The sequence below is a fragment of the Jaculus jaculus genome, chromosome X, assembly GCF_020740685.1.
Source record: "Jaculus jaculus isolate mJacJac1 chromosome X, mJacJac1.mat.Y.cur, whole genome shotgun sequence".
Lineage (NCBI taxonomy): Eukaryota > Metazoa > Chordata > Mammalia > Rodentia > Dipodidae > Jaculus > Jaculus jaculus.
Window position 1 is genome coordinate 105,400,934 of NC_059125.1, and position 12,273 is coordinate 105,413,206.

A 12,273-nucleotide genomic window follows, 5' to 3' on the forward strand; every position below is an offset into this window, starting at 1 on the left:
ATGGAATTTCAAGGAGGAAAGTGTGGGGGGAGGAGGGAATTTCCATGGGATATTTTTTTATAATCACGGAAAATGCTAATAAAAATTAAAAAAATATGTTTCTTTCTTTGTTTTTTTTGTTTTTTTTCAAGGTAGGGTCTCACTCTAGTCCAGACTGACCTGGAACTCAATATGCAGTCTCAGGGTGGCCTTGAAATCTCGGGGATCCTTCTACCTCTGCCTCCTGAGTGCTGGGATTAAAGGCGAGAGCCACCAATCTCTGCCAAATTTATTTTTCTTTTTTTGTGAAAGAAAGGACACAGAAAGAGTGGAAGAAAGAGAAAGCATGCTAGAGCCTCTAGCCACTGCAAAGGAACTCCAGATGTATGTGCCACTATGTGCAGCTGGCTTATGTGGGCACTGGAGAATTGAACGTGGGTCCTCAATTAGTAGGCAAATGCCTTAACTGCCAAGCCATCTAACCAGCCCTAAAATATTTAAGAAAGGCAGATAGAGAGAGAATGGGCATGGCAAGGCCTCTAGGCACCACAAAGGAACTTCAGATATGTGCACCACCTTGTGCATCTGGCTTTACCTGAGTACTGGAGAATCAAACTCGGGTGCTTTGGCTTTTTCAGTAGCTTTAACCGCTGAGCATCTCACCAGTCTAAAATTTTTATTATTTGCACGTGTGTGTTGTGGGGCGCTAGGGTCATCTTTCCCTTCCAAATAGACACCACCAGGATAGGAGGATTGCTCTGAGTTCAAATGCAGCTTGAAACTACATAGTGAATTCCAGGTAAGCCCGGGCCAAGAGCGAAATCCTACCTGCAAAAAAAAAAATTTTCTCTCCTTTTTATTTTTATATTTTTGAGCCATTGTCCATATTTTCCAGACTCAAGTCAAACTCACTACGTATCCTCTTAACAGGGCAAGATTTCTGGGACCGCAAAACTGACGTCAAAGTAAGGCTTAGCCAAGGGTAATTTTTAAGCTCCCATTACTAGAAAAAAACGGATTTAGCAATTCCCTACAACCTTTGGAGTGTCAGGAAGACACAGGGATTAGAACTGATGCTGGGAGGAGGGGCCGCGCGGATTGACACAGTAATTAAGTAGTCTTTGACCTCACTCCTCGTGACACCCGCCGGAAAGTACGGCGGTTTATAGGTGTTTTTGCCTCCTCCCCCACCACGGGCGGAGTAAGCGTGACTTCCGCTACGTCACATCCGGTCCGAGCTTTAGAATCTCGGACCCGCGGGATGAAGTGCGCATTTGTTACTGTGGGGACCACCAGCTTTGACGAGCTCATTGCGTCTGTGTCCACCGACGCCAGTGTGCAAGTGAGTCGCGGAGGCCGGCGGCTACCCCCGCCGCCTCGAGCCTGTCTTGCCTCGTGAACCCTGCCGGCTGTCGCGTTAGGGTAGGGAACCTTCGCAGTCCTCCGTCCGGGCGCCACGGCTTCTCCTCGCGTCCGGCGGGACCCAGGGCACCTCGGCGCGGCCTGAGGCCGCTGCGCCACAGGGTCTCTGAGGCGATTCCACCCCTCAGGCCGCTGCGCCACAGGGTCTCTGAGGCGATTCCATCCCTCCCCCTCTCGGCGGCTCTGCCTTTCCTAGCTGCCTGGCTTGGTCGGGGCGGGACGGGAACGGACGGAAATCTCCGCCCGTCGCTCCTGAGGTGCTGGCGGGCCTAGGGCTAGGTGAGGAGCGGCGGTGGGTCTGGGGTACTCGGTAGCCGACCGCGTCCTTGGGATGGCGTCGCGCGACTCTAGCTCGCTCCGGGTCTTTGGTCGTCGCTGTCCCTGTAGTTGGTTCCGCCTCTCTCAAAGGGCTTTTTCCTTCCCTCTGTCCCAAGTGTGGAACTGGGCTTAGTAAGAAGTGAGATTCTTTGTCGGCGGCAAGACGGTGGTGGCGTTGGTGGTGGTGGGGGGAACAAAACTGCCAAGCGTGAATTGGGGAAACTAACGGAAATTGGCCCCACGTAGGCCATCGGAAAGCGCGTCAAGGTCTGAGCGGTGAGCAATCTGGGCACAAGGTTTGGGATTGGTAACTGCGGGCTTCCATTTAAAAGTGCCGCTTTGTTTTGTTTCCTCTTTTAGATTTTCAAGAACCTTGGTTATACCCGGCTTGTCCTTCAAATTGGCAGAGGAAAGGTCATACCAGAACCAATCAATACTGAGTCATTCATTTTAGAGGTTTACAGGTACAAGAATTCCTTGAAAGAAGATCTTCAGCGTGCAGATCTTGTTATTAGCCACGCAGGTAAAGTGTTCTAGAATCTCGGGGTCGGTTTTTGATGAATGATAATTAAGCCTTTTCATAGTAAAATCTGTAGGGCTGTAGAGTCTGCTTACTTAACATTTGAAAAGCCCTGGGTTCAATATTCAGCACCATAAAAGAGAGGGAAAATTCACCAGGGGTCCTGGCTCAAAGCCTAACTCTGGAGGACCAAGGAGTTCAAGGCCAGCCTAAGCTGTGTGACACCCCGTCTTAAAACAAAGAAAACAAACAAAAAAACCCTCAATTAAGAGTAAATCCATTGCCACCTGATAGAATGTAATTCACAGTTTAAATAGAATTTAGTATTTCATGGTGAGAAAAGGATAGTGCCTTTTCATTTTAGCGGTTTTTGCTGTAAAAACCCTAAACATAGAGTAGCAAAATAAGTTACCCAGCGGCACATAAAATTAATATTTGAAAAAAATTAATATTTGAAGCTGGGTGTGGTGAAACGTACATGGAAATAGAAAGCAACAACAACAAAAAATTAGTATTTGAGCTTAGCTCTGAAGGTCTGTTTAGCCTTCCAGTGGACTGGAATAATCATGGAAAAACTAGCATTAAAAGATTTTTTTTTTTTAATTTTTTTTAATTTTTTATTTATTTATTTGAGAGCGACAGACACAGAGAGAAAGACAGATAGAGGAAGAGAGAGAGAATGGGCGCGCCAGGGCTTCCAGCCACTGCAAACGAACTCCAGACGCATGCGCCCCCTTGTGCATCTGGCTAACGTGGGACCTGGGGAACCGAGCCTCGAACCGGGGTCCTTAGGCTTCACAGGCAAGCGCTTAACCGCTAAGCCATCTCTCCAGCCCAACATTAAAAGATTTTTAAGGGGCTGGAGAGATGGCTTAGCAGTTAAGGCGCTTGCCTGCAAAACCAAAGGACCCAGGTTTGATTTCCCTAGGACCCACGTTAGCCAGATGTACAAGGTGGCACATGCGTCTGGAGTTCGTTTGCAGTGGCTGGAGGCCCTGCTGTACCCATTCATTCTCTCTCTCTCTGTGCCTTTCCCCCTCTCTCGCTCTCTCAAATAAATGAATTTAAAAAAGATTAAAAAAAATTTATTAGCATTTTCCATGATTATAAAAAAAACCCATGGTAATTCCCCCCCCCACACTTTCCCCTTTGAAATTCCATTTAAAAAAGATTTTGAACATTTCTTTTTTTTTCTTAAATTATTTTTTTATTTATTTGAGAGAGCCAGAGACAGAAAGAGGCAGAGGAACAGAGCATGATTGGGCGTATCAGGGCCTCCAGCCACTGCAATGGAACTCCAGAGGCATGCACCCCCTTGTGCATCTGGCTTACGTGGGTCGTGAGGAATCGAACTGGGAGCCTTTGGCTTTTCAGGCAAAAGCCTTAACTGCCCTCCAGCCCACATTTCTTTCTTTCTTTTTTTTTGTTTATTTGAGAGAGACAGAGGGACGGAAAGAGGCAGATAGAGAGGGAGAGAGAATGGGTGCGCCAGGGCCTGTAGCCACTGTAAACGAACTCCAGACACGAACGCCCCCTTGTGCATCTAGCTAACGTGGGTCCTGGGGAGTCAAACCTCCAACCGTATCCTTAGGCTTCACAGGCAAGCGCCTAACCACTAAGCCATCTCTCCAGCCCCCACATTTCTTTTTTTAAAGTGTCATCTGATTGTCTTTTTTTTTTTTTAAATAAATAAATATTTGAGAGAGAAAGAGGCGGATGCAGATAGAATGGGCATGTCAGGACCTCCAGCCACTGCAAAGGAACTCTAGATGCATTCTCCACTTTGTGCATCTGGCTTACATAGGTCCTGGAGAATCAAACCTGGGTCCTTTGGTTTAGCAGGCAAGTGCCTTAACCACAAACCATCTCTCCAACTCTCTCGATTTTTTTTTTTTGTTTTGTTTTGTTTTCCTGAGTAGGCCGACCTGGAATTGACTCTATTCTCAGGGTGGCCTTGAACTCACGACAATCCTACCACTGCCTCCCTAGTGGCTGTGATTAAAGGCGTGCGCCACTAAGCCCGGCTCCAGCTCGATTTTTTAAAAATTATTGTTTATTTTTATTTATTTGAGAGAGAGAGAGAGAATGGGCACTCCAGGGCCTCCAGCCTCTGCACACAAACTCCAGACACGTGTGCCCCGTGGTGCATTTGGCTAACGTGGGTCCTGGAGAATTGAGCCTCGAACTGGGGTCTTTAGGTTTCACAGGCAAGCGCTTAACCACTAAGCCATCTCTCTAGCCCTCCAGCTCAATTTTTAACATTTTTGTTGAGTGAAATAAATGCAGTAATTGAAGGTATTCTTTAACCATAAGTTGTGTAAACTATTTTTAGCTCTTAAGAGAATTACCCAGATAATATAGTTTCTGAGACTCTCAGTACTTTTAGAAAAATTGCTTTTGGGGTGAACTGAAGTTTTTATAGCTAATGTTTTTTTTTTTTTTTTTTTTGAGGGAAGGTTTCTGTCTAGCCCAGGCTGACCTGGAATTCGCTATACAGGGTACCCTTGAACTCATAACTATCCTCCTACTTCTGCCTCCCAAGTGCTGGGATTTTAAAGGTGTGTGCCACCACATCTTGCTGGGGGTTGAGTTTTTGATAAGTCTAGTTAGAGGAGATAATAGTCATTAGAAATAGATAGTACTAACAGATCGGTAATTAAAAATGTATAGAATAACAGTTAAGAGAATTTTTTGGCACTTGTCTAAATGCTTGCTTAATCCTCTTAAACTTGTTAACTAAGTTATTAGTGTTAGAGGTTAAGTAGTTCATGGATACTTGTGGACAGATGAAAATCTCATGCTGGAACAAAGAACAAACCAAAACAACAATCTCCCACAAACCACAGCAATCCCCCCCCCCGAACATCTGGTTATATCCCAGACTTGCTTCGCCTGGCTGATTTTTTTTTGTCATTTTGAATGTATAATTGAAATATTTTGTTTATATAGTTATGTTGACTCTATTGTTCAACTTTAGAATTATAGTAATAAAGTTGGTAGAGTACCTTAACTTTTGAAAAATTTGCATTAGTAATTTTTATTTTGGGGGTCTGGAGAGATTGCTCAGTGCTTAAGGGTGCTTGCTTGCAAAGCCTGACAGCCAGGGTTCCATTCCCCAGTGCTCATGTAAAATCAGATACACAAGGTGACACATGCATCTGGAGTTGGTTTGCAGGGTAAGAGACCCTGTCCTGTCCCTTCACACTTTGCTCTTAGCTTGCAAATAAATAAAAATATTTTTAGAAAATCACTCACTGGCTGTTCCCTGTAATTCAGGTCTCATATCAACTGATAGTTTGACAAATCCTTCCTTTGGGTTCTACTTACTTAATCCACACACTAGCTATCACATCATTCTTCTAATCCACAAGAAATACCAATAATCCCACCGAAGGCCCTCAGAATTGGGGTTGGGGAGAGGGTATCTGTGTGTGCAACCCTTTTTAAAAAGTCAATTAAAATTTATTTTTGTAGGTGCAGGAAGTTGTTTGGAGACTCTGGAAAAAGGCAAGCCACTTGTGGTAGTTATAAATGAAAAATTGATGAACAATCATCAATTGGAATTGGCAAAGCAGCTGCACAAGGAAGGGAATCTGTTCTACTGTACCTGCAGGTAGAGACTCATATTTGATCCCTTGCTTAAATTCATCCCTAGCTTTTCTCACTGACCCTCCTAATCCATAAATACATTTATCAGACATACTTGTCTTTTTCATCTATAGAACCTTCTCATTGGGCCCTTGCTTTGACTTTGAACTGTGCTATATTTTTTTTTTCTGTACTCATAGCCATTTCTTTCTATGTGAATATGATCATGTGAGTCTTCATTTAGGTGTGCGTCTTCATTTAGGTGTGCAGGTTTCTTAGATTTCCAGTGTTCATAAGTGTTGTCTTGATTGAATGAAACTTTTGCCTTTAGTAAATCCACTGGAATCTGTAAATTAAATAACTTGTTTATTCAGTTATACCTAATTAGTAGCAGGCACTGTTTTCAGTGGTGTGGATACAGGGGTAGACATAACATTTATACTGCAGTGATGGAATTTCACATGGTGAAATAGGCTACAAAGAAAAAAGAAGAGTGATGTGATAGCTAGTGTGAGGATTAATTAAGTAGAACCCAAAGGAAGGGTTTGTCAAACTATTTATCAGTTGATACAAGACTTGAATTACTGGGAACAGCCAGTCAGATGGCTCCTTAGAAGCAGAGAAGTCACAGTCACAAAAGACCTAATTTAGGAATGAACTTGGAGGTTGATGTACTTGACAAGTAGGGAAAGTTAGTGTGGTGAGAACATAGATGGTGGCCAAAGGGGAGATGTAGTATGAGGTTGGGAGGAGAAAGCTCATCTAAGACTTCTGATTTTATTCTGTTTAATGAGAAGCCACTGGAGCACTTACAACAAAGGAATTTATGGAAAGTAGTATTGTTTTGTAGATGTTTGTTAGAATTCAGTAGGAACTGACCAACATCAAAATAGAAGTATGAAGAAATTTGCTGATTTTCTGTTAGTTCTTCCTTGAGACTCTAGAAGCTTACCAAAGGGCCAGGTCAGTAATTCCTAATTCCTTGATTTTGAAACCTTTTCTAGTTGGATATGTTATAAATAATCTTAGAAGAATTAATTATATGTATGCATTCGTATATGGTATTATGGTATATTAAAGTTACTGTTAAAATATAAAACTCTAACTGGGTGTGGTTGGGTACGCCTTTAATCCCAGCCCTTGGGAGACAGAGGTAGGAGGATCACTGAGTTTGTGGCCAGCTTGAGACTACATAGTAAATTCCAGGTCCTCCTGGTCTAGAGTGAGAACTTACCTTTAAAAACCAAAAAAAAAAAAAAAAAATCAAGTCAAGCCTGGGCTAATATGAGTTCTAGGAAGCCAGGGCGACAAAGCAAGACCCTTTCTTTTTTTTATCATGTAGTATTTTTTTCTTTCTTTCTTTATTTTTAATTTTTATGAGCATTTTCCATGATTATAAAAAAAATCCCATGGTAATTCCTTCCCTCCCCCCCACACTTTCCCCTTTGAAATTCCATTCTCCAAAGACCCTTTCTTAAAAAAAAATACATGTACATGTGAGTGTACACACATACACATATGTGTGTATATAAACTAGAAGAAACTAGTTAGAACATAACAAACATTTTTCCCCCTACTTCATTCTCTTAGGCCATCAGTATACTCATGTTCATTCATTAAATATGGAGCACCTGTTGTGTGCCATGCACTTTCTAGGCACTTTGTAAATACAGAGCAGTGATTCCTGTTATCACTGGGAGGACACCAATTCATTGACTGCTCAAGAATAAAATTGTTGGTGTGCTCATCCACATATTGATGGAAGAGAGTGAATATAGGTTTGAAGTACTGTGAGTCAGAAGACTAAAATTATGTGTGCTTTAGATAATGGGTGTAAGTTGAGATTGTTAGAGGTTAGCATTTTTCAAAGACTAAATGTCATCTTCCTACCTGCTATATGCAAGTTACTATTTTCAGGTATTTTTTATTTTTATTTCTTTTTTATTTTCAGGTACTTTTGATGAGTATTTGCATTTAAAATGTTAAATCATTGCTATTTATTGAAAAGTTGCCATGCAGTCCAGGCCATCTTGAAAATCTATAGCCAAGGTTGTCTTGGAACACCTATTTCTCTTGTCTCAGTCTCCCTAGTACTGGGGCATGTTTGATTTTTATATTATTATATTATGAAAGTGAAAACATTAGGCTGGAGAGATGGCTTAGTGGTTAAGCGCTTGCCTGTGAAGCCTAAGGAACCAGGTTCGAGGCTCGGTTCTCCAGGACCCACGTTAGCCAGATGCACAAGGGGGCGGACAAGTCTGGAGTTCGTCTGTAGTGGCTGGAGGCCCTGGTGTGCCCATTCTCTCTCTCTGTCTCTCTCTCTCTCTCTCTCTCTCTCTCTCTCTCTCTCTCTCTCTCTCCCTTCCTCCCTCCCTCCCTCCCTCCCCATCTGCCTCTTTTTCTCTGTTGCTGTCAAATAAATAAAAATAAACAAAAATTTTTTTAAAGTGAAAACATTGATTTTTGTAAAGACATCTTGTTATCCAGGTTGAAGCAAACTGTACAGTTTTTTTTCAAGTTATAGTTTGGGTTCAGAGAAGATACAAAGGAAATTATTAAGCAGAAATTGCTTTTATTTTCACTTTAGGAAAATCATTTATTTTCATCAAACCTAGGCTGTGTGGTGATATGTCTGTTGTAATTTAGGTGATTGGTTTAAGTAAATTTCTGATGTAATAGCTTCATGGTGTTATTTAGAACCTTATTTCCAACATGCATGGTAATTGCATATTGCTTAATTATATATGATTTTACAGTAGTAAGTTATGAGTAAAAATTTTTTCGTAGCAAGTATGCATAGTTTAGTTGTCACCCTAGCTTACTTTCTTGTCTGTCTCCTGTCATGTTTGGTTTCATTTATTCTCTTTTCATAAGTAAATTTTATATCTTCGTGGTCCTGGGAAATGTTACAAAGCACGTAAGAACATTTTCCATGAAATGACATTTCTATATACTTCATTTGGCTCAAGAAGCAAAACAATTTTTTTTGTTAAATTTGACATTTGATAGTACTCTTAACATTGGCAGTATTAATTTTGGTTTGTAAACCCTATAATACTAAAATACATAAAAATTCACAATTCATCAAGTGGGCAAAAGATGACATAGGACATTTCTTCCATATTACCTAATACTTTTCTTCTTTTGTTTTAGCATGCTTCCTGGACTGTTACAGTCAATGGACTTATCAACACTGAAATCTTATGCTCCTGGCCAGCCAGAAAAATTTTCTGCATTTTTGGATAAAGTTGTTGGATTACAAAATAAAAATTAAACTCTAAACACTTTAAAAGTACCCTATAATCCAACTCATGGAGTGTGATTTAGTCAAATAAATACATGATGTGTATTTGCAGGAATATATAATTTAACAGCAGGAATAATATAGATTAACACATCTCCTACATCCATGCAATGTATAGGGAATTACATGATACAAAACATTGTGCCCTAATCCTAAAGGCAATTCAAGAAACTTACTAGGCATTTCTAACTTTTAGTAGGTAGTGGTTTTCCAATTTTGTCCAAGAACCCCAAATGGATCTGTAGTGTGTGGGGGAGGGAAAAATTAAAAGTAATGACAATCATAAATATACTTAGTTTGGTGTTTATTAGTGTAAAAAATGAAACAGTAACAACTTTACAGTGTTTTGTATGAGTCTCAGCATCTCTAGGTTTATAATTCAAGAGATAGTTGTTATAAAGCACAAATGATGGATTTTGTGAGGGGTGAATGTGTAGTAATTATCTAAAAAAGATGATTAAGATCAAAAGTTGATCAGTTATACTTGGAGTCACTAGTTTTTTTTTAATTAAATTTTATTTGAGAGAGAAAGAGGCAGATGGAGAGAGAGAGCGAGCGAGCAGATGGGTGCATTTGGGCCTTCAGCTGCTGCAAATGAACTCCAGGCACATGTGCGACTTTGTACAACTGGGTTATGTGGGTCCTGCGGGATCAAACCTGGGTCTTTTGCTTTGCAGGCAAGCACCTTAACCGCAGAGCCATCTCTCTAGCCCTTTTATTTAAATTCGTTGGAGTCACTACTTTTATCCTAAGGAATGAAGTAGAAAGCCAGGCATGGTGGCACATGCCTTTAATCCCAGCACTCGGGAGGCAGAGGTAGGATTGCCATGAGTTCGAAGCCACCCTGAGACTCCATAGTGAACTCCAGGTCAGCCTGAGCTAGAGGAGACCCTAGCTCGGAAGAAAAAAAAAAAAAAAAAAGTAGATAAATTCAGAGACAGTCTCTGCTATATCTCAGGCTGATCTTAAACTCACTGTATAATCCAGGATGGTCTTAAACTCCTGATCTTCCTGTCTCAGCCTCCCTAGTGCTGGGATGAACAGGAATGCACTATCATGTCTAATGACATTTGTTTTTTTAACATAGAAAGTGACAACATATTCATAAAGTTTGAGAGGAGAAAATAAAAGTATTCCAATAGGACTTACTGTTAGTTATGTACTGTGACACATTGACAATTTAGGGCCTATAAAAATTACTTTTACAAATGTATGATAATCTATAATACCTTTAAAGTAGTGTGGTTTTAAAATTATATAATCAGTCAAATACCTTGTAGAATTCTGATTAGTATGTAGTTTCAGGATCTGAAAGAATGCTCAGATATACTTTATTCACAGAAATAGTACATTCAGAATGGAAGATAATGAATGGTGCATGCCTTTAATCCTTACTCAGAAGAGGCTTATGTAGGTTATATATCAAGTTCCAAGCCAGCCCTGGATACATAGTAAGACCTTGTTTCAAAACAGTCAATAGGATATATATAGGATATAGGATAGACCTGCCTTTCCGTATTATACTATAATATTGAGTGTTCCAAACATTTTACTTTGATTCCACTGCATGGTGTTTTTATAGATTTGTTTTTTATTATGTTTTACTTGAGCTAATATTAAATTCTTTTGACTAATGTTAGAAGTTAGTGGCTAGAAAGTTCTTGGGGTACTCTTTGGGTCTTCTGTTAGATGTTAGTTCTTCTAAATTGAGCATGTATCTTTCCTGTTTTTATCTGTTCCATGATTCCTTAACTGTGAATTGTGTTCTGCTTTAAGTTTTGATATAGTACAGTTGGCATATTTCTTTCTTATCTTTTGTTTTTTAAGACCAGGGCCTCTCGCTTAGATTGCCCCAAACAAATGGCAGTTCTTCCTCAGCCTGATGAGTGCTAGGATTACAAGCACGAGTTGCCACACTCAGCCTGCCATTTAATCTTAGTTCTATAATTTTGACAAATGTATAATGCAAATCACTCAGTCTTATAATAATTTCATTGCTTCATTCCATTCCAGTTACCTCTTTGTGACAAAGGTAACTACTTTCAACTCTTTTTTTTTTTTTTTTTTTTGGTTTTTCAAGGTAGGGTCTCACTAGCCCAGGCTCACCTGGAATTCACTATGTAGTCTAAGGGTGGCCTCAAACTCATAGTAATCCTCCTACCTCTGCCTCCTGAGTGCTGGGATTAAAGGCGTGCACCACCATGCCCGGATACTTTCAACTCTTAACTGCTGGCTACAACCTACTCATTTCCCCCAGTTTTCCTTTTTAAATGTTTAAAAATTTTTTCCTGAGGTAGGGTCGGGATCTAGTCCAGGCTGACCAGGAATTCACTATATAGTCTCAGGGTGGCCTCAAACTCATGGTGATCCTCCTATCTCTGCCTCCTGAGTGCTGGGATTAAAGGCGTGCGCCACCATGCCTGGCTTTTAAAAAAAAAAATGATTTATTTTATTTTTATTTATTTACTATAGACAGAGGAGAGGCAGACAGAGTGAGAGAATGAGAATGGGCACACCAGGTCCTCTTAGTCACTGCAAATGAACTCCAGAAGCATGCGCCACCATATACATCTGGCTTACATGGGATGTGGAGAATTGAACCTGGGTCCTTAGGCTTCACAGGCATGTACCTTAACCATTAAGCCATCTCTTCAGTCCATATATCAGTATTTTTTTAAAATTTTTTTGTTTATTTTTATTTACTTATTTGACAGTGACAGAGAAAGAGGCAGAGAGAGAGAGAGAGAGAGAGAGGGAGGGAGGGAAGGAGGGAGGCAGAGAGAGAGGAGAGTGGGCACAACAGGGCTTCTAGCCACTGCAAATGAACTCCAGATGCTTGTGCCCCCTTGTGCATTTGGCTAACGTGGGTCCTGGAGAATCAAGCCTCGAACCTGGGTCCTTAGGCTTCACAGGCAAGCGCTTAACCGCTAAGCCATCTCTCCAGCCCAGTATTTCGTTTTTTTTTTTTTTTAAATTACTGGCTACTACTGACTGTGTGGGCATATCACTGTCCAGCTGATGGATGTTTAGATTCTTGCCAATATCAGGGATCATGACTGTATCAAGGTACTTATAAACATTTATATGTATATTTTCATGTGAACATTTCTACTGAGTAAATACTTAGAAGCAGGACTACTGG

At 40.8% G+C, this 12,273-nt stretch overlaps 1 protein-coding gene across 1 annotated transcript in view; it reads left to right on the forward strand.

Annotated features, from left to right (window-relative positions):
* Positions 1–1,226: 1,226 nt before the first annotated feature.
* Alg13 (ALG13 UDP-N-acetylglucosaminyltransferase subunit) overlaps positions 1,227–12,273 on the forward strand; it is a 79,621-nt gene continuing 68,574 nt past the window's right edge. Inside the window, 3 exon segments of the mRNA XM_045140354.1 lie at positions 1,227–1,321; positions 2,080–2,242; positions 5,714–5,852. Of these exon segments, the coding sequence (XP_044996289.1) occupies positions 1,241–1,321; positions 2,080–2,242; positions 5,714–5,852 (383 nt within the window). The 5' untranslated portion in view covers positions 1,227–1,240.